The following is a 23,962-nucleotide window of genomic DNA, read 5'->3' on the forward strand; positions in this document are numbered from 1 at the left end:
AGTTGCAGTAGCTTCGTTATGTCATTTGGAATGTGCGTGCAAAATTTCAGGTCATTTGGACGTGGTTTGCTTGGGTTTTTGATCAAAAGCGGAATGCGGAAGAATTTAGAACCTTAGGCTTGAATTCGATGAGTTTTGGTGGTTTTGATGTTGTTTTAGGTGTTTTGAAGATTGGTACAAGTTTGAATAAGGTTACGGGATATGTTGGTTTTGGTTGAGGTCCCGGGGGCCTCGGGGTGATTTCGGATGGTTGACGGGGAGTTTGAAGAATTATTGCAGCTGCAGATTGTGCTGCTTCTGGTATTTCCGCACCTGCGGCTAGGAGACCGCAGGTGCGGCGCCGCATATGCGAAAGATGGACCGCAGAAGCGGCCAGAATGCGTTTGTCAGGAAACCGTAGAAGTGGCTAGGAGGACCGTATCTGCGATGTCGCAGATGCGGAAATTCGGGTTTTTAATGGAGGACCGCAGATACGGTTAAATGACCGCAGATACGGAAATGTCTGGACAGAATATAAGTTAGTCCCTCCGCGACCATTAAACCCTTTTATACTTTTTTTGAATGGGAAAAGAGCTTTGAGGCGATTTTGAAGAGAGGAAATCATTGTTCTTCATTGAGGTAAGGATTGTGGACCCTAAAACTCGATTATTTGTGATTAAGGAACAAAATATCAGTGTTTAATTCATGAAAATCAGTAGAAAAAGGTGGAGTTAGGGCTTGAGATTATGAGACCTTCTAGGGATGATTTGAGGGGTCAAACGAACTCCGATTTTCGAGTTCTTTATATGTACGGACTCGTGAGATGATGAAGAACGTTTTGGTATAAAGTTTGTCCAGTTCCAGGACGCGGTCCCGGGGGTCGAGTTTGGACTGATTTCGGGTTTTGTGCTTAAAATCAATATTTTCAATTGGAATTCATTCTTTTAGCATAATTTGATGATAAAAATCTGAACTTGGTAGATTTGGAGCACTCGAAAGTTGGTTCGAGAGGCAAGCATGTTGCAGAGTAGCTTTTCGGGCTAGTTCCAGGTGAGTAATGGTTTTAAATGCTGTTCTGAGGGTATGAAACCCCGGATTACACAACGTTCGGCTGTGTTGAGGTGACGCACACGCTTGATGACGAGCGTGGGGTCGTGCACCGTTGGGGATTATGACTTAGTCCATCCCGAATGACTATTTTTCTGTATATTTGGTAGCTAATTGTTTGATATTATTATACTTTGGGCTAAATGCCATGTTTGGGCTTCGTGCCAACTGCTTGAACCCTTAGGGGATTTTAAATGACATTTTTCCTCAGTGTTGATTTCATATTGATGCTCAGTCATGCTATATTTTCACTATTTCCAAAATTCAGCTATGTTATTCTGTTTTAAACACATTAAATAATATTTTAAAGATATTTTGAGCTGAGCTTCATGTTTTACTGATGCCCGTGGGGCTTATGAGATTCTAACTGAGTAAGGCCGAGGGCCTGTGTCGTGAGGATACTTTTGGGTTGGGCTGCACGCTGCAGCAGTGATATACTGATTATGATAATGAGGCCAAGGGCCTGAGAGTGTACGCCACGAGATGGCTTGATATTGCGCTTGGGCCGTAAGGGGCCCCTCCCGGAGTCTGTACACCCCCAGTGAGCGCGGGTACCCATTGTGATATGAGATATAGCCCGAGGGGCTGGTATTGTTCTGTGATATTGACCGAGGGGCTGATTCTATTGTTGTTACTGAGCCCGAGGGGCAGTTATTATGTGTTTACTTTTTTGTTGTTTTCCCTGTATATTATTTAACTGGTTAAAGGATGTTTATGAGATTTCACTGCTTAATTATATTTACGGATTTTTCTGTGCCTCTGTTAGCTTAATGTTGTGCCTTACGTGGTTTTATATTACTCAGTCTTCATTTATTTTTATTACTCACTGAGTTGGAGTACTCACTTTACTCCCTGCACCCCTGTGTGCAGATTCGGGCGCTATAGGTTCAGCTCGTTCCAGCAGGTCTTCGAAGATTTACTAGGTAGCTGCTTGGCGATTCACAGCCCAGTGCATTCTCCCTCTATCTTTGTTTCTTTGATTCAGTTATGTAGTAGTGGAGTAGCCTTCAGACTTTTATTTTGTTTAGATGCTCATGACTGGTGACACCCCGATGTCGGGCTGTGTTGGTTTTTAATTCCGCAACTTATACTGTTATTTTGGGATTTTATTTCTATTAAGACTTTGAGTTTTATTATTTCAACTGCTTAAAGTGAATTGGAAATGTGTCGGCTGGCCTTGTCTTCACGAGAGGCGCCATCATGGCCGGGTTTGGGTTTAGGGTCGTGACAGCAATATTTGCTTTATGCAATTTTATTATCTTTGTTATTGAATGATTTAGTATAATGCTATGACTTATCTCATATTATTATGTTATTTTCTTGGAAAATACATTATATAGTTGTATCTTACTAGGACTAAAGGAATATTTGGAGCACAAGTTACATTTTCTGCTATGAAAGACTTTACTGAAAAAAATACGAAAAACCGAGAAAACCCGAGATTGAAAATCCGATTTTGTTGGTTTGGTTTGGTTTGGTTTATAGATTTAAAAACCGGACACCATTGGTTTTGTTTTGGTAATTGAAAAATTCGAACCAACCCGACTTATGTACCCCGCATTCGCTACTAGAGAGCGCACAGAGGGTTTGGAGGAGAGGCAGCAAGCGCTGCGGGTAAGTACAATTATTGGATGGAGTTTCCTATGTATGATAACATTGTTAAAAGGTTGGTTATCAATATTCACGAATCACGACCTTGATTTTTGACAAAACCCATGTCAGATATTTCTAAGTATTCAATATTCAATAATCATATATAGCGATAAGTACCCAAATTTTATTTTATTTTCTTATTTAAGCATAGCATGAAGAAACTCGTCTAGTGGTTTTTGTTAGACGAATATTTCATTTTCGAACATTAGAGGAATATCGATTTCGTTAAGCATAAATCTTTTAGACGTATTGTAAGAATTGTTTCTGTTGGTATATATTCTATATAACCCTTGATGTTTTCTTGAGTTTGCATCGTCTAGGAATTCCAGCATAGACTAATTACGATAATTTCTAGTCAAAGAGATTTGTACTAATTACGATAATTTTTAGATAGGTGGTACTCTAATGCATATATAATTATATACACATGCAAAATCACTACAATTATGTAGAATTAAACCAAGACTGGTAATCTTAAATTGTTTATTATTTTGATATTATTTGCTAGTTTCTTTAGTTTATGTTTAAATAGATTTTGTAGCCAAAATAATATGTGAATATGTTTTCTAATTTCTAGTAAAATAAGTTTTCTATTATTAGAATAATGGGTAGTGCTTTCTATTTTATGTGTGTTAAAGAGCATTGAAATTATGAGTGAATGATAAAATATTGGTCGAAATTCATACAGTTTGACTCTCGATAAGCAAATGTGTCATGTAAATTGAAACGGATGGAGTAATATATTTTGAGTTATTTAAATTCAATTGATATCAAAGCTTTTAAATTATTCACCGAAAAATTCCAATATGTCTATCACATCTTCAGTCCCAACTCTCCATACATAAAAGCATCACAATACTGTAAGGGAGCTTTTCATGTCTTCACTAAATTAACTTGTTTCTTCTCCAAAAACAAACAATGATTACTCAAGCTTTACTTGTTAAAATCACAACCCTAATCCACTTTTCAATCCTTTTCCAATCAACCCCAATCTTTGCAAATTGTACATGTGAACCCCAAGACAAAGATCATCAAAAAACCAAACATGAAGCCTTAGCCTACAAACTAGTAGCCATTGCTTCAATACTTTGTGCAAGTGCACTTGGAGTTACCATCCCAATTCTCTTAAACAAGTTCAAATATTTGCAAATTAATGATTATTCATCCCTTAATTTCTTGATCAAAGCTTTCGCGGCGGGTGTGATTCTTGCCACTGGATTCATTCACATTCTACCTGATGCATTTCAGAGCTTGACAAACCCTTGCCTTAATAATAGTGAAGTATTTGGGAGTTTTCCATTTGCTGGTTTTGTTTCAATGATGTCTGCTATTTTTACTTTGATGATGGAGTCTTTTGCAACTGGTTATCATAGAAGAGTTGAGCTTAGAAAAGCTCAGCCACTCAATATTGAAGAAAATGATGGTCCTCAAATTTTGTTAGAAAGAACAAATTCTTCTACTCTTATACGGCACAGGTTAATATCACAGGTAATATTTAATTTTTTGCAGTCTTACTGTATATAGAAGTTCTAATTCTGTTCGTTTGTGCCGTCAATCCTTATTATGTTAGATTTTCTAGTAGCTATGGAAAACTCGTTAGATTTATTTTTCCTTAATTTTTCTTTGTCATTATTTTTTTTTTTTTTTTTTTTGGTTTTGTTTGGAAGTCGTCTTAGAAAAAATAGTTTGACAGATTCCTAAAGAACAAATTGGGAAAACGACAATGTACAGCTGCCCTAAAAAAATAGCCGAAAACATAAATTTTTTTGTGTATATATATATACATAGTTGTATGTTGTTATATACAAAAAAAAACATACAGTTCGCAGATATTTTGTGTCGGTATTTTTGTCTTTTTGTATTATGCGTAATCCTTTTGTGTTGTCAATTATTCTCGAACATTTGTCATGGATCTGTCAATATCTTAAACTCATCTTCATTTGTTCCAATACAAAAGGTTCGAGGTAATTACGTAAACATCCTTATAAATTTATTCTAATCACTTATATTTACTTTTGCAGTTTGCTTATTATTGGAACCCCTTATGTAAAAAGATTTCCATCATAACTAGTTTTATGTTGATTGTTGTGAAACCTTTCGTTGCAATTCGAAGAGAATTGTTAGGAAAAATCACTTAAAATAGTGTTTTCTATAAAGGATTATAATTAGTGAAATTGGTGAATGAAATTATGTGGTATAGTATGGTATATAAGAAAAGCTTGTTATAAAAGAGAAGGTGGTGTTTTTAAGTGAATGAAAACTATTTCAAAATATTGGGTTTAGTGGTCATTTTATTTGTTGATTCAAGTTATCCAAATGCTTATTTTAATTTGCTTTTCCATTAATCTTTGCATTGACATAGAAATATTCTAAAAGAATTCTGAAAATTTTGCAGGTTTTGGAGCTGGGAATTTTGGTTCATTCTGTGATTATTGGCATTTCGCTTGGAACTACAGAAAATCCCAAAACAATCAAACCTCTAATAATAGCTTTGAGTTTTCATCAATTTTTTGAAGGCATGGGACTTGGTGGCTGCATTTCCCAGGTAAATAAACCTTCTCGCTCTCTCTAAGTAGTCAATTATTCCTCTGGTTTTAGAAAACAAATCTTGTTATATTATTCTTTACTTTAAAGTTTCACTAATTGCCTGCGGAAGAATAATCTGTTTTATATTTTTTTATTTATGGAATATAAAATAGAAAATTACATTGGCCTATTCTCCAAATCATCCTAATCTATGTTGAATTAATGAACCAGTAAGATACATAATAGATTTTACACGTCCTTGGAATATGAAGTGACAATTAGGCAGAGTTGGAAGCAAACTATATGTACTAAATGGATAATACTCATTTCCTTCATCTTGAGTTACATATATATTGATAGAAGAATTAATCCAAATATGTAGCCGCAACCCAAGTATTAATCCAAATATATAACTGGTAAAGTTGTTGTCATGTGATCAAGAGGTCACGGGTTCGAACCGTGGAAATAGCCTCTTGCAGAAATGCAGGGCAAGGTTGCGTACAATAGAATCAGGCCCTTCCCCGAACCCCGCGCATAGCGGGAGCTCAGTGCACCACGCTGTCCTTTTATATAGCCGCAGCCCAACAGTTTAAATTAAAAAATAGTCAACAGATGTATAATCTATGTATATCAATTAGAAAACTGAACAGTAAATCCGACCGGTTATTGTTGTGTAAAGATTCCATATTGATAAGCGAATAATTTTGAAAAATATATTTTGATACTAAGGTCACGTGAATGAAGAAATAAATAGTGGATATGTAGGGATATAAACATAACGCGTATTTACTTTTAAAAAAATTCAAATTCCCTCGGTGAAAATCCATATGCATGTGCAGGCGAAGTACAGGGCAAGAACAATAGCAATAATGGTATTGTTCTTCACTCTTACAACTCCAAGTGGAATAGGTATTGGAATGATGATATCAAAAGGTTACAATGAGCAAAGCTCATCAGCATTGATTGTGCAAGGGGTTCTTAATTCAGCATCAGCTGGTATTCTAATTTACATGGCACTTGTGGATCTTCTTGCAAAAGATTTCATGCACCCTAATTTACACTCTAATTTCAAGCTCCAAATTATTGCCAATGTATCACTTGTTTTGGGAGCTTCTTCTATGTCACTATTGGCAAAATGGGGTGGGACATAATGACATTCTATGCAAATTTAGCTAAATTATGTATAGTTTTTTGTTTCACAAGAAATTGACCTTTGATTATTTACACCAAAGTTATTACGTCATGCCAGTTCCTTGAACTCTAGCTTCGCCCTCCAAATGCATCACTAAACTGACCACTAATTATGGGTCATTTCAAAATTCCAAAGGTTTATCCAATTAGAGGCAGTGATCAAGTTGTCTATATAGTTTCTTCAAGATCTTCAATCAGAAGTTTTTACAGGGAAATTCCTTCACATTGCTTGAGATATTCTGCTAGCTATATATAGCTACCATCCCTTTTTCATTGTGTTGTCATGTTCCAATTGTATTTTTGACCATTTTCAATGGTTCTAAAGAGGAATATTCTTTTTACCAAATATATAGAACCAATCACAAAGAGATCAACTCTTTGCTCTAAAAATCAAAGACTTGTGTACAATAATATTTAACAAGGAGCTCAAATGATCCTGATATTTTCATAAAAGATGGGACTGTTTAAATGTAACTGTTTGATATTTGAAGTTAATTTATTAGCCTAACTAATCCAGATGCGAGCCTACAGGCTAATGCACTAAAGGGTAAAGCCTCTCTATCGGAAAAACTTCATTCTCATTTTGAACTTCAAATTTCTTATATAGAATAGAAAATTTTCAACTATGTAATGAGGTGAACCTAATTCGGGATTTTTGCATACCTATACGCTATTTGAAACCGTATTACGAAAATTGTTCATGTTTTGGTATTTACCCGATCTAAACACATTTTAGTTACAAAATATATGCAATCCACCTGTTAGTAGACTGTATTTGTAAAATAATTCTGGAAATATAAATGAGTATAAACAGAAATGAACATAAACAGAAATGACATAAAACCAATTCGAGCCCACTAAATTCACAGTGTTTCCTTAAGGAATTTAATCCCCTCCTAGTACCCAAGGTTATGGATTATTTCCTCCCAGGATAGAACGAATTACACACTGGTGTAGTGGTACTTCAAACCCCAGTGTTTCAGCGAACACAAAGTTCGGTAGCAAATCACACTTACTTTTTGCTTTGTTTGATGGTAAAAGTATGCAGAAGAAGGAGAAGAAACTCAGAAAATCGTAGTGAAATTCTGAGCAGAATAGTGTTGTATTTATAGCCAAAGTTAGGCTGAAATCTGAAGAGGTGCAACTCTTCAGAATGGCTGTTTATGCAAAACGCCCACAGCATAAATGTCATTACATAAATGGCCATTTACTCAATAATAAAGAGGGAAAATAAAGAGGGAAAATTGAAGAGGGTAGTTACTTTTCTGTTACCAAAACAGAAAAACGGATTGGATTTAATATTAATATTTAATATTAATATTTTGTTATTAAAACAAATATTTAATAACATTTCTGTTAATATTTTATTATTAACAAATAAATTTGGTCCAAAAAGTTAATCAATCAATCGATCATTTGACCGAATCCGAATCCGAATCCGAATCCGGCCGAAGCCGTAGCCGAGCGAGCGACGACGACGGCGCGAGGCTTGCCTTCTTCTCAACTCTTTAAGAGCTAGAAGAAGAGCAATTGCTTATATACCCATAAAAAACCTCTTCCTCTTCCAATATGGGACAATGCCCATTTGCCAAGGGGGAACTTAAAATTTCACTCAAAAATTTTATTTCCCTCCATTTCCCATTCACCCTCTTTTAAGTATTTAATATATTAATTAAATACATCCAAAACCCAACACCACCTTAAAAGACTCTCAATCCATTATTAGTGCCTTCAATCAAGAGATTTAGTTATACTTTTTTCCTTTTTTCTCTCATTTTCCCCTTTCTCTCCAGATCTTCCGCCCTTTTCACAAACGGAAATTCCCAAACGTGTTGGATACTTGGAGTCGGCTCTATGTCCCTTCCATTCTATCCGCCCCCCTCTCGTTCCAATAATAAATAATCAATTCATCATAAATTAACTATTTTTACACAGAGCAACCCTCATCCCTTATCCAGATTTGAACCAGAATCTACTATTCATACACGACAATCAGTTCCATTCTTGAAACTATCATCCCAAACTGAAGCAGAATCAGGAATAGTTCTCGCACACAATTGCCACTAACAAAATAGCATCAATATGCAAGATAGTAGAAGCCAAAAAGACTAACACAATTAATCAGGACAAAAACCAAGAGGTAAAAGACACTTGTGCTAACAGCAATAGAAATGTTAAATATTATTTGGTTTGATTAATAGGAGGTTAGATGATGTACAACTACAATATCATATAACTTAGGGAAAATTTCACATAAGAACAACTGAGCTCCCTACTTTTTAAATTTATAGCCCATATTACAATTTACAACTAACTAGCCCAAAAATAATAGGCTAAGATTCAATATCCAACTCCAATAGGTTCTAGAAATTGCTATTTAATTTTTAAAAAAGATTGCTCAATCTTTTAAGTTTTCGAATAAGTAACTGTGAGTCAAATATTAGTTCAACAAACCAAATCCATTTGGATGGTGAAAATTAGATTTTTAACAAGCTTAAATATGTGGGTTTAAATTTTGAATTTGATTTTGTGAGAGATTTGGAGTGAGTGTTATTTAGACTTGTTAAAAATAGTATAAGGAGGTTGTATAAAAAATTTGAAGTCATTTTATGGAGATTTGGACTGGTTTTGAACAAGAATTGCAACTGAAAGTAGTGGAAGAAGTTCGTCTACAAACGCTTGTATAAAGGTGTATAATAGTGAATAAGATGTGTTTATACACTATTATACAAGATTATACATAATTATACAAAAAACTTACTTCGTCTTCTTCCTTGCGTCTTTTCTAAAATTTAACTCAAATCTTACTCAAATCTACTCCAAATCACTTCAAATTTAAATTTTGAACTCCTTTTAATATTTTCAATCAATTGGAGCAACACCCAATCAAAACAACTAAGAAACTTAAAAAATCCTATTTTCGAAAGCAAAGCTTTGAATGGCCTTCAATAGTGGACTTCTACTCTTTAATTTTCTTACATTGCAACCAGGTGACACAGGGTAAGAAACAGCAATGGTGGACGGCCCCTTGAAGCATATGTAGAAGATGTGAGAAGAAGAGAGAGTGAAAGTAATGGTTGTGAGAACACAGGTTGAACTCCATAGCTTGTAGAAGTAATGGTTGTAGGAACACAGATTTTGAATTTGCTAGTTTTCAAAATATATACAATATGGGTTAGGTCGAGTAAAACTTAGAAACATGGGCCATTTTTTGTTATGGTGTGAAGTCATGTGCATTTTCTTGTAATTCTTTCTATAACTTAACTACAATTTTTATATAAATTTTATACAATATGTCTTTTGTATATTTTGTATCTGATTTATACATAGTAAAAACAAATTTCATACAACTAATTATATATTATACACCTTATCTACAACTTTCATATATTATTTCTACCCAGTTATATACAACTATAATATCATACAACTTAAATACAATTTTTAACCAATATTGTTCAACTTTCATACAATATTTAAATAAAAAATTATATATAAACAACATAATACAATTTTTCTACAATTTTACTACAATTCGTAAGAATAATGTATGTCATGTCGTCGTCGTCTTCTTCTTCTTCTTCTTCTTCTTCTTCTTCGAGTTTCAATCTGAAATTCAGTCAAAATCAAGTCTAATCTTCACCAAAACACCCTCAAAATTGAGATATAAACTCCAAACTATATTCCTAATTGTTTGCAACAACACCCAATCCAAACAAATAATGGTTTTTGAAAACCTAAATTCGAATTCAAAGCTTCAAAGTTTTTTAATGGATGTCAATGGTGAAATTGCTGCTCTTTTTTCTTTTGCTTTATATTACTGGAATTAGGGATTGAGAGATATAGAGAGAGAGAGAATAAGGATGAGAAATAATTGATTCACAATATAAAGTGATACTCATTTAATTCCTAAAGTGTATATACTTGGCAAATTTATATATAGGATGTAATTAAATTGAAACTTGAGGAGGGAGGGTAATAACGTTTCCAAAAGTGTAGATGTATGTAAAAATTAATTGAATAATTATATTCCTCTAGTCAAGGGAGACGTCTGCAACTTCATAAATATAGCCTTTTGTTTCTTCTTTCTTTTTTTCCTTCAACAAGTGGGATGCTACTTGACTAAAATTGTTTAATTATAAACTTAAAATATTAGAAAAAACAATAAAGTGCATTAGAATTTTGCAAAGAAATTTTATATCCTAAGTTAATAAGGTGAATAGTTTGTTATCTTAAGCTCTAATATAAGTATACAACAACTATTCTCTCTTTAAATAATTGGAAGATCTTTTTGTTGCTTTTTTTTTTTTTCTCTTTTCATGAAAAAAAAAAATCAGTAATTGGAAGATGTGGTCTACTTTGAAGGATATACGTAAGGCCAAAAGAGAGAATAAGGACAACTTATCTGGTCCTTCAATCTTTGTTTGCGGAGGTGTAAAAATTAGAGTATTCCCGTCCCTTCTTTACTTAGAAAGTAACTTTTCACATAAAAGTTTAAAAAGCGATCCATGCTAGTAGATCTTTTCTCTCTCAATAAAGATCAAAGATTTTTAATTGTCCACTCAACCTTTCTGATACGTGAGTGGCGGAGTCACATAGCTTTAAACGGTATCAATTGACACCCTTTTCCCGAAAAATTATACTATTTAGATGAATATGCATTACTATTTTGTATGTATATATACTTATGTATTAAATTCTCTTGACTTTTGTGTAATTTATTTTTAAAGTTTTAATATCCCTTAATATAATCTTAGTTCCGCTACTGTGTGTATCATAATGGAATGGGCTCAGAGATAATCCTTAAACTGGTCATCCTTTAAAAGTTTTAATATAATTAAATAATTATTCTCTAGCTACTATTTGTATATGTTCAATAGGAGTTTATGATATTTTCTGAAAGTTCTTTTGGCAGGGCGGTAGAGAGCTGATTTGCTAGGTTTATCTCTCCCGTTTTGGGACATGACACTTTTTGAATGGATAGAGGATGAGTTTCACACACAGATATACATATAGAGGATGAGTTTCTCTCTCTCACACACACATTATATATATATATAAAACAATAAAAGAAGAAGAACAATATTGCAGAGAAAGAGAGAGGAAATTCTTATTGAATTTTGGGACGATTTACAATGGGGTAAGACCCCTCTATTTATAGGGGGAAAATGACTTAGCCACAAAGTAAAACTCTTTAAAAGATAGACATTCACTCTAATTACAATTATATTCATAACACTCCCCCTTGAACGTCTACTCAATAAGTAATGTGCCTCGTTAAAACCTTAACTAAAATAAAACCCAATTGGAAAAAAATTCTAGAAAAGGAAAAAGAGTACACATGTTTAATAATACGCCTTTTGGTTGCCTCGTTAAAAACCTTGCAAGAAAAACCCAGTGGGACAAAACCTTGTAAGGGAAAAAGAGTCCAACGCGTATTAAACTCCCCTTGATGAGAGCATCATTTCACATCCTTGAGCCTTCGCATCCCAATCTTGTGCACTAGCTTCTTGAAGTTTGACGCGGTAGAGATTTTGTGAATAAATCAGCCATATTATCACTTGAACGAATTTGTTGCACATTAATATCACCATTATTTTGAAAATCATGTGTGAAAAATAACTTTGGTGAAATGTGCTTTGTCCTATCTCCTTTTATGAATCCTCCCTTCAATTGCGTTATGCATGTTACATTGTCTTCGTACAAAATTGTGTGTAGTTTGTCACATTTCAAACCGCATTTGTCTCGAATAAGATGTATTATAGATCTCAACCACACACATTCTCGACTTGCTTCATGAATAGCAAGTATCTCAGCATTATTAGATGAAGTAGCCACAATTGATTGCTTAATCGATCGCCAAGAAATGGCAGTGCCTCCACATGCAAACACATAGCTTGTTTGAGATCGAGCCTTGTGCGGGTCAGATAAATACCCAGCATCAGCATAACCAACAAGATCGGGACTGCAATTATTGCCATAAAATAAGCCCATATTGGTAGTCCTTTTTAGATACCGCAATATGTGTTTGATTCCATTCAAATGTCTCCTTGTAAGAGCGGAGCTATATCCTGCTAAGACATTGACTGAAAAAGTTATCTCAGGCCTTGTAGTATTAGCAAGATATATTAGTGCACCAATTGCACTAAGATATGGTACTTCAGGACCAAGTATCTCTTCATTCTTTTCTTGAGGTCGGAATGGATCCTTATTCACATCAAGTGATCGAACAACCATCGGAGTACTTAATGGATGTGCTCCATCCATGTAAAACCGCTTCAATACCTTTTCTATGTAGGCAGATTGATGAACAAAAATTCCGTTTGCCAAATGTTCAATTTGCAAACCAAGACATAATTTTGTCTTTCCAAGATCTTCTATCTCGAGTTCCTTCTTTAAATAATCAATTGCCTTTTGGAGTTATATAGGAGTTCCAGTAAGGTTTATGTCATCAACATATACGGCAAGTACAACAAATTCCGACGTTGTTTTCTTTATAAAAACACATGGACAAATCGCATCATTTATATAACCTTCCTTTAATAAATACTCACTAAGACGATTATACCATATTCGTCCTGATTGCTTTAGACCATACAAAGATCTTTGCAATTTGATTGAAAACACTTCCCGGGACTTTGAATTATGTGCGTTAGGCATTTAAATCCATCGAGAATTTTCATGTATATCTCATTATCAAGTGAGCCATAAAGGTAGGCGGTAACCACATTCATTAAATGCATGTCAAGCTTTTCATGGACAACAAAACTAATGAGATAACGGAACGTTATAGCATCCATAACGAGTGAATGTCTCTTCATAATCGACACCACGCCTTTGTAAAAATCCTTGTGCAACAAGGCGTGCCTTATATCTTTGTACCTCATTTTTCTCATTCCTTTTACGTACAAAGACCCATTTATAGCCAACAGGCTTAACATCATTAGGTGTTTGGACTACAGGCCGAAAAACTTTACGTTTTGCAAGTGAATTCAACTCTGATTGGATTGCTTCTTGCCATTTTGGCCAATGACGTCTCTGTCGACATTCTCTAACAGATTGAGGTTCAAGATCCTCACTATCTTGCATAATGCTAGATGCAACATTATATGCAAAGATATAATCCACTACTATATCCACTCGATTCAAATTTGTCTCAATATCGATTGGATTTATTGATAGTTCCTTATTTTCTTGAGTCTCAGGCTCAGTGATTTCCTCATAAATCTCAGGATTTGTTAAATCGTGGATTTCTTTATGAGACTCTTTCGTAGTGTCATCTTGATCATTTGTTTTTCTTTTTCTAGGATTTCGATCCTTAGAACCTAATAGTCTGCCACGTTTTAGGCGTGCTTTTGACTCATTAGCTATGAAACTAGAAGATTGTCTAACAGGGACATCAGTATGGATTGGAACATTCTCTGCAGGGATATGTGATTTTATTATCCTTTTCAGATCCGTAAATACATCTGGCATTTGATTTGCTATTTTTTGAAAATGAATTATCTTTTGCACCTCTTTTTCACAAATAGAGGCACGTGGATCAAGATGAGACAATGATGGATTTTTTCACAAAATTTCTTGTTTGGTTTCACCATTTTCTCCCCCTAATTTTGGGAAAAGTGTCTCATCAAATCGACAGTCTGCAAATCTTGCAGTGAACAAATCCCCCGTTAATGTTTCGAGGTAGCGAATAATGGAGGGTGATTCAAACCCAAATATATTCCTAACCTTCTTTGGGGACCCATTTTGGTGCGATATGGCGGTGCTACAGGCACATATACTGCGCATCCAAAAATTCTTAAATGGAATATATTAGGTTCATGACCCAAAACTAATTGCAATGGGGAATATTTATGATAATTTGTCGGTCTGAGACGAACTAGCATTGCTGCATGCAAAATGGCGTGACCCCAAACAGAAGTGGGCAACCTCGTTTTCATGAGTAACGGTCTTGCTATCAATTGGAGACGTTTAATTAAAGACTCTGCAAGGCCATTTTGAGTGTGAACATGAGCTACATGATGTTCCACTTTTATCCCAATTGATAAGCAATAACCATTAAATGCTTGGGATAAAAATTGAGCAGCATTATCAAGTCTAATAGACTTGATTTGATTATCGGGGAATCGCGCCGTAATCGAATTATTTGTGCCATTAATTTTGCAAACACGAGGTTGCGAGATGACAATAGGCACACATGAGACCATCTAGAAGATGCATCTACTAAGACCATAAAATATCTAAACGGCCCACTAGGTGGGTGAATAGGTCCACAAATGTCCCCTTGTATACGTTCAAAAAACGTAGGGGACTCAATCCCAACCTTTGTTGGTGATGGTCTAATAATTAACTTGTATTTAAAAGAATCTTTAAATTCAAGATTATTCTCATCTATTGTCTCAATATGATATCCATTTCGGCGGATATCTTTAAAACTCAACAAATTCCTTTTGGACCTGGAAGAGAACATTGCATTATCTATGATAAGTATTGTTCCCTTGGGCAGAGTTATAGCAGCTCTTCCAAAGCCTTCAATTAAATTACTACTACCAGAAATTGTAGTAACATCTGCCTTACACATACTTAAATGAGAGAAATATTTCTTCTCTTTGAATACTAGTATACGTACCCGCGCGATGCGCGGATCGGCCAAATTTATTTTTGCACTCCTCATGACATTCCCTATGAACAAAAATTACCAAAAATGAACTAACAGGTGGTAAATCATCTTATATTGAGAAGAAAAGAAAATTTAGTTGACATTAGTTATGAAAGTTTTGTGCACAATCTTTGTATAAAGCAACGGTCATTGTAACTAAATCTAGCTAAGTAACATAGGTAATCTTGTTCTTCTATCTAATAGTTACAAAAGTGATTGATACAAAATACAGAGTGACTAACCTTTATGTCAATATTTCAATCATAAGATAGTTGCTGCCATATTATTTTTCTACGTTACTGCCCCAACGACTGCCTCGACTGAACAATATAAATATCTATCAACACTTGATACTCACCGAAAGGAACATAAGTGAAGTTAAAATTTTTATTTATAAAGTAATACTCTACTGCAAGTATACTTTGGATGAATTCATATTTGTAACAACCTAAATATTGATAGATTCCTCATTAATTTTTGATTTGAAAAGAGGCAAAACAGATTGTAAAGTATTACTTTACATGAGGAGTATATATAATCAAGTAAAGAGCGTAAAGTAATCTGTCTCTTCATGTTTATCCTCTTTTAACACATTGGATATATCGTTAAAGTTGCATTATTTGAAGGAATAAGTTACTATTATTCCTTTATGTTCTTTATCTAATATTCTTAAGAAAAAATCAAGAGTAAAATGACAGGTAGTCTTGCAAACAAATAACAAAGTTTCATCAATTAAACAAATTACAAGTAGTTGTAGAGACGGTTCTCCCACTCAGCTTCAAATGTAAGAACATAAACCCAAAAAGGTTCACTTGGCCAAACCTCGTGATAAACTTCAGTTAAAATACTACCTAAAGGTTGTCCAAGTGAATCTACTAAAATTGCTAAGGCTTCCCAATCAGATAGTTTAATTTCGTCAATAGCATCGATTAGTGCATCTCGGGTAAACTGATAATTTCCAATATGTTCAGCTAGTGAAGCCCTAAGCTCTCTAAATTTCTTTTCTCTTTCCCTTCGTTCAGCCCTTCGATCCCTTAACTTATTTTGCATCGGCCTTGGGACATTCCTGATGACTTCAGGCTCCGAGTCAGAATCATTATAGGAATAAGTCCTGCGACGGCGTACCCTTCTACGTTGTCCCCTTCCTTGACTTCGAGAACTCCCACTTCGAGTAATTCGAACTTGTCCTTGTTCAGCCATATCTGAAATAGGACAAAGGAAACAATAAGAATGGCTACAACCACTCAATGTGACAACATATATCACAATTACTTGTAGAAGGATATCAGTCCATATTGCAACAAAAAACAATAATTCCAATAGATCACATAAAATTTACTTAACTAATAACTTATGCAAGTCTACGATGAACATTTATAGAGCTTTTGAGCCATCCAATATCCATGATAATTATAAAGAATGACGTTTGTTAATTAGCCCAAGGAAAATCAGAGATAAAAGAAGATGAAGTAGGAAATATGGAGTATTTGTAAGCAGTGAACAAAGATACCCTCTGTAAGCAACAGTTATGCAAATCGCAAATCTGCAAACAGTGGATTAAAGTTCATACCGTTGTTATCGGGAGAAAATTTAGACCGTTTCTGCTTTCGTATATCCATTCGATTTTTTCTGGCTAGTTTCTTCTCTTCTTCCATGTCAAATTGAGTCGTAACTGGCGTAGTTGTGAGAAGTTGTAGAGCCGTCTATTGAAGAGAAAGCAGTTGATGATACAGGCTTATTAAAAAAGTACGTGTCTAAACTATACTGTAGTCAAATTGACAAGTATAGTGTAGTAAAATTGAGAAGGATTTGCAGAGAGAATTTTTACCTAATATTGTGGGACATTCCTCTCTTTTTCTTTTTTCTCTCACTTTTTCTTCTTCTGACCCCACCCTTTTTGTGTCCTTTTATATATGATGGGATTATTATAGTGGGGAAGTGGGGAGGATTTGTGAAGGGAGACGTGAAGGATAGGGTTGGGACGTGAGGAGTGTTGTGTGGGAGTTGGAAATCGTGGGGGGTATGAGGGACGTGAGGTGTTTGTTAAAAAAAATAAAAATATAAAATCATTTAATAATTAAAAAAGAAACTTGAAGGGAATTCTGAACGGTTTTTCACATCATATCGTAATATAGACAATTTAGATAGAACGTCCTTATAATTGTTGAAGTTTAGGCTTTATGTGTAGTTTTGATATTGTATATTAATTTTGTTCACCGTTATATCATTATGATTCTGTTTATTCCCTTTGTACTGATAATTTAAATTTCACAAAATGTAATCTCTCTATAAATTCATTCGAACTTGAAATTCATGTAGAGAATTTAAATAGCGGATTCAACTACTATGAGATCAAGATGTAACTTTTATTTTTTGTGGTCGTTGAAATTCAGGCTTTTATCCAGTTTTGATATTGTAATTAATTTTGTTAGATTTACAATCATTATGAATTTTCCTTTATATATGAAGGAAGGATGGGGCGAAGAGGATGAAGAGAGTTATTTGATGATAAGGAAGCGAGAGAGGAGGCAATTGTATCTACACGATTATGCCGAGGAGTAGTGTTCTACAACGGACTACGGTGAATTAATCGTACAGCAGCGGTTGCAGATGGTTCATTGGATCCTTGTGGTAAGTGCCGTTAAGTGATGAATGTGCTATTCTCCACGTTCCTTTCTAGTATTCCTAATAACGGGGAATTTTGAAATACAGTGCAATTCTAATAGATATCGAATTTTGAACTACAATCCTAATCCAAATATATTTTTATTTAATTTTGGCTATTTACATGTTTTCCAAAACCAATACATTTATTTTTCATGACAACTCACATTTTACCTAAAGCCTATATTGTTAATCAATAAGAGTATAATCGAAAAATCAAATGTCCAGTGTTTGATTAACCAAAGTCTTCTTAATATCTCATCCAATTTGAGGAATGTCTTGCTCTTTTCTTGAAAGGAACTTATAAGCGTCGATCACTAAATCATCATCGAATCCCGACAATTTTTTATCAGGCCAAACATCTTGGCCGAGCACACGCGTTGGCTGTTGCAATCCTCGATATTTGCAGGAATGACACACATCATATCGACTCAAGTGTTGTCATTGCACCTCCTCTTTGTGGGTTCTGCTTTGAACGCGACGACGAAGAAGGCGTTGCTTTGAGATAAATGTTATGTACTTCCATCACATTTATTGTCCATGCCGGTTTCAGATACATTATAAGAATTGGTGGCAAAGATGACATGCAACTTATCAAAGTTCCCAATGTGTTTGCCCTCCACGTATTTGACATCAATATTTGGCTGAGAAACACATAAAAAGTACAAAGTTTAGGTTGCTAATATAATGATAATAATAAACTGTAGAGAAACTTTCATTAGTAATGAGCATTTTTTCAAACACGAATTTATACTCGTATAGAAAAATAAAGAGTAGTTATTTTTTGATTTGTTGAAGCAAAGTAACACTCCAAATATAATCTGATGCTCTAAACTAAAGTCATTACATTGAGCTCCAAAAGAAAATAAACATGAACTGACATTTAAATCCTTTACAATAACGTAGTTAGCTAATATATCTCTAGTCATTGTAACAGATTCAAGGTCCATAATATTATAAGGCATTTCTGAGAATGATGTACAGCTTTGTGGCCCGGGGAAAGGTGATGTTGGCCGAATACATCGAGTTCATCGGTAATTTCAGCAACATTGCCTCGCAATGCCTTAAAAAATTACCTGCATCAAATAATAGGGTCACTTACAACTGCGATGACCACATTTTCAATTTTCTCGCCGAGAATGGATTCAGTCAGTTTCCTTTGTAATGTTTCCATTGGGAAGTGCTGGAATTAATGAGTTGGATTGGTCTAAGGATGAAGAATTGAATCAACTACTATTGATAAGAAGAGAGGAAAAGAACATTTAGAACTTTTTTGGGCTTAAAAGTTCCCCATTAAGTTGTTATTTGCTAAAATAGCAGGTGGCGCGCAGCTTAAGGATATCTTGGTAGTGAAGAACATGAAAAGGAGGGCAGAAAGTATAAACCATCAAGAGCTAAACTATTGAGACCAGCATCATGATTCACGTTAGAAGAAGGGGACAACAAAAACTTTGTGTTCACTGCAGTTTTTCAGAATTTCTACAGTAGGACTAAATCTGGAGGCATTAAGATGGCAAATGAGACTTTGCTCTGCTTCAACATAATTGTTCGCCTTTATCTTGCTAAAGTAATTAACTTTAGGTAATTTATCCTTGTTATATGTTACTTTGGATTTCAGTTGTTTGGTGCAGAAGAAACCAATTATAGACTAAAGAAGTTTGTTTGTGATTTGTATAGACGTTCAGTTATTATTTGGGAGCCAGGAATATGAAAATGCAATGGCTTGAAACTCTGAATGCAGAAGCATACTGTAGAAGGAAAGAAAATTGCACAACTGAATGGAGCCATAAAATGGTTTGGTGTAATGAACTCTACCAAGAAAGATGGAATTTTTCGCAAGGATGGTCAAAAGTGTAGATGAAATTAATTAAAGGACCCACTGCTCTAAATGAAGATGTAATATGCATAAATAAATTAAATGACATCAGTAACCAAAACTTAATGTAAATCAGCACTTGGCCTTTAAAATAGACTCTATATACAAACAAAAAAAGAGAGACAATGATGTAAATTAAGCAAGGGACAATGCGAGGAAGATGTTGCAACACCGTAAGTAATAAGTAATGGTGAAACAAAGTAAACTCGATCGTGCTTCTGACAAATACTTCAGCATACACAGTGCAAAGGTAACCCAACATATAAACCTTATTGCACGTAAGCTTACTCTTTGAACTCAAAAGATACATATACTATACAGAAGAATCATCCCTCGAGATATTCCGAGAAAAATTTATGAAAACTCCATGAAGCATACAGCCAAAAACCTCAGAAAACATAACCCAAAACATCAATTTCTTGTAGTAAAAACGCAGCAGCAGCAGCTGTTTGAGGAACACAAAAATTGTTTCTTTTTGCACAGCCTTCTTCTTCCACCTTAAACCCACACAAATCAGCTGTAAACTCCACCTTAGAACATGCCCAAAATACTCCAAAAAGCTGCGAAAATCAGCAGTAAACAGTCCGAAACGCCGCGACTTTCTCACCCAAAAACAGTCAAAAAATTCCAGCTGAAACCTGCTGCCGAAATCGCTCAAAAACAGTCCAGAAATCTGGACCAAGAGCAGTCAAAACTTAGAAACGGCCATAAGATCTGTCGCAAAACTCACCCCAAAACATCACTCAAAACAGCCCCCGTAACTTCTGAAAATCAGCCAAGAACGCAGCTTAAATTCTTCCAAAACGCAGCAGAAAAACGACCTGCAAATATCCATGAAAGCACACCTAAACCCAGCCCTAAAACAGCTGCGAAAAAATTCCAAAACGCTGCTACTTCCAGCTCAAAATTAAAAATACCAAAACTAAATACATAATGACATAGGTAATTACTTTCGTTGATATGAAAATAATAATATTTGATACAAAGGTAATTACTTATGCAACTGCATAACTCCCCATCCTTATTCTCTATGAGATGCCAGAGCAAGCTATCGTCTACATTTTTTTACAGCATTTTGTTGCAGCTAATCTTCAATATACTACTTTTAACATTTAAAAAGGACATAAAAGCACATGTATTGAATCGCGAAGTAGCGACACAGAGAATAACACCTTTTCTTCGCTCAATTCAATGTCGCATAACGTAATATTCAGAAATTAAATATAGAAAATAGAGAAATGAACCTTTGAGAAACTGGGCTTGGAATTTCCTTGAAGGACCACCATCATTAAACGACATCACTCCACCTGGCAAAATAAGGTTTGTGAATGAAAATGACGGCACGAATTAAAATTAGAATGTTAATTATGTTTTAGAAATAGAAGAGGGAAAACATCTAGCTATCTTATAATGAGGATATGATATCATAAGTACACACACAAGGTAGATATCCAATCATCTTTGAAAGCTAACATTGAACATCATCTCCAGTACTAATTCCAAATTTGAAGCAGTGGCCAAGTTTAACCTCCAGTGACAATCCCCTCTTTCAAATCGACATTACAAAACTAAAAAATGTAGAAAATAAGAAAACGAAAACAAATTGCATTTACTTGGTCATTCCCAATAGAATATTGTAAAATCCAGCTTATAATCTGTTGCAATTAACATAACTGAAGAGGAAAGGAAAAAGGAAAAAATTCGTACATGATATTTTGTGCTTCTTCACAAATGCGATATAAGCAGTCCCGTTAATCCATGTTACGGCGAATCCTGACAGATCTATATTTTTACCTAGTATGAAATGTTAATTTATATATAAAATAGAGAAATAGAGAAAGATATAAAAAAAGAACAGAAAAGTAAAGCGTACCTATTACATGTTTCAGATATCTTATCAACAGCTATTGTCGCACTTGGTTAATGAAACTCAGCAACAAAAGTAGTACTTAAACCTCAAAAAAGACAATGATTATCTTTCGAGCGTCAGACTAAATTTCGAAAAACTTCTTTAAATACAACATTTGTAGCTTCAGTAGTTATTTGCCCATCGTCATCACAAACCAAAATTTTTAATCCCTTTCTGCTTGTCACCCGAGAAAGAGCAACATATAGTTGTCCATGTGTAAAAACTGATTTCTTCAAAAATAATCCCACATAAGACGATGACTGTCCTTGACTTTTGTTGATTGTCATGGCAAAAGAAACGGTGATTGGAAATTGTCTTCGCTGGAACTTAAATGGAATTCTAGCATCAGATGGAGTCAATGTCATTCTTGGAATAAACACTTTCTGTTCGGCCATTTGTCCTGCTAACACCTTGCCTTCAATAACTTGATTTCCAAGTTTAGTTATGATCAACCTTGTTCCATTACATAATCCTGCTGACTGATCAATATTTCTTAATAACATTACTGGAATACCAACCTTTAGAGTAAGAGCATGATTTGGAACTCCAGAACATTTAATTGTATTTAAGAATTCAGGAGTGTGTACATGTTCCAGTGCTGAATAAGTATTGTCAGAGGTGCAGATTGTATCGGAACTCAAATATGATTTCTCATTACTTTGATTAAGAGAAATCATATATTCGTTGATTGATTCCACCATATCAAGAGTTGGAGTAAGAATGGCTCTTTGCTGGAGGTATCCTATATCATTGCAAGGACTGTTGAAATCTGGATATGTACTTTCTACAATTGCAGATGTTGGATCAACAGATTGTTTTATCAAAAGATCATCTGGTATTTGAACTTTTTCATTTCCCTCAACAGAAGTACCAACTATACCATCGCCAATTGCCAAAATCCAATCTGAAAAAATTCTCAACTCATAGGCCAGCAACCTTTGGCTCCCCATGTCCCTATTTCATTACCTTGCAATCTCATATTCTTTGTTAACTTTAAGAGTTGACAGTGAGGCCACAAATAAGAAGAATTGAGAGAAGCATTAACAATATCTTGTCTACTACCTTTTGGAATGACTGGTAATATTTGTTTGAAGTCACCACCAAGAATAATTGTTTTACCTCCAAATGGTCGGTGTGAATTGGATGCATCTTTAAACCTAAGAATATCTCTTAAAGTTTTATCAAGAGCTTCAAAACAATATCTATGCATCATGGGTGCCTCATCCCAAATAATCAACTTTGCCTTAATAATTAAATTTGCTAAAGTAGTACCTTGCTTGATATTACATGTTGAATCTTCAGTTACATTTAGAGGAATCACAAATCCTGAATGAGCTGTTCGACCACCTGGTAACAACAAAGATGCAATCCCGCTAGATGCAACAGTTAACACAATATCTCCTCTAGATCTTAAGGCAGAAGATAGAGTTCTCCAAATAAAAGTCTTGCATGTTCCTCCAAAACCATATAAAAAGAAAAATCCACCTTTGTCTTCATTCACATCTCTTATTATTTTTTCATAAACCAACTTTTGCTCATCTGTCAAATTCTTTACTAATTGTTGATGTTCATCTGCCAAAGCGCGTTTATTATAACGCAATTCATCCCGTATTAATCTATTACTGTTGTCAATTTCTTCCGTATTATAAACAGGCCTTGGCATTGTTGGAAAATCCTGGAAACTTCTTCCACAACCTTTCAAAAAAATTTCAAGCTTTTGCAAACAACGATTTTTCAATTCTTCATCTGTTAGGTCAGCTTCTGAAATAACATAAAAATATAAAATAATTAAATACAATTAGATTGTAAAGTTTAATTTAGCCTCACGAAATAAATAATAAGATTAACGAAAAACTATAGTGGTCAATAGTAGTTTACATTAATTTAAAGTACGTTTAACGTACATAGAATTTAAAGTAATAATATAGTCGAAACAATGTGCTCCATTTTATTTTTAAAAATTGTTAATAATGTGAATATGCAATTTATTATTCGTAATGAATCAAAAAATTAAGTTTTTACATTAATAAAAAGTTAATCGAAGTATTTTCAATTAAAGTAGAGAATGCATAAGAACGATTATAGGCTTTCCCGAAGGTTTAGGGCATTAAATACAATGCATTAATTTTTAATGTTTTATGTCTGGAAAGTGCATTATTTAGTTCCAATATTATTCCAATCATCTAAACAGAACAATATTTTAAAAGACAACATAACAAATATGTTTAACAAACATTAAGTTGTTGAGTGAATTTTGTATGAAGTTGAAAAATAAAAAAAAATTAAGATAATGAACAATCGGATTAATACGAATGAAGTAAGTAAAAATGAAAATTAATTAAATAAAGTTAACGCAAATCGGCCATCCTTCATAGTAATCATATCATAAATCGAA

The 23,962-nt window shown here is 34.3% G+C and overlaps 1 protein-coding gene and 1 pseudogene across 1 annotated transcript; one reads left to right on the forward strand and one right to left on the reverse strand.

Annotated features, from left to right (window-relative positions):
* Nucleotides 1–3,523: 3,523 nt before the first annotated feature.
* Nucleotides 3,524–6,528, forward strand: LOC109213815 (zinc transporter 1-like). Its single transcript, XM_019377651.1, has 3 exons — nucleotides 3,524–4,227; nucleotides 5,135–5,284; nucleotides 6,105–6,528. The coding sequence occupies exons 1-3, from the start codon at nucleotides 3,658–3,660 to the stop codon at nucleotides 6,414–6,416; spliced, it is 1,032 nt and encodes a 343-aa protein (XP_019233196.1). The 5' UTR covers nucleotides 3,524–3,657; the 3' UTR covers nucleotides 6,417–6,528.
* A 15,116-nt stretch (nucleotides 6,529–21,644) lies between these two features.
* The window catches only part of LOC109213814, an 18,384-nt pseudogene continuing 16,066 nt past the window's right edge, over nucleotides 21,645–23,962 (reverse strand).

Source organism: Nicotiana attenuata, unplaced genomic scaffold (genome assembly GCF_001879085.1).
Source record: "Nicotiana attenuata strain UT unplaced genomic scaffold, NIATTr2, whole genome shotgun sequence".
Taxonomy (NCBI): Eukaryota; Viridiplantae; Streptophyta; class Magnoliopsida; order Solanales; family Solanaceae; genus Nicotiana; species Nicotiana attenuata.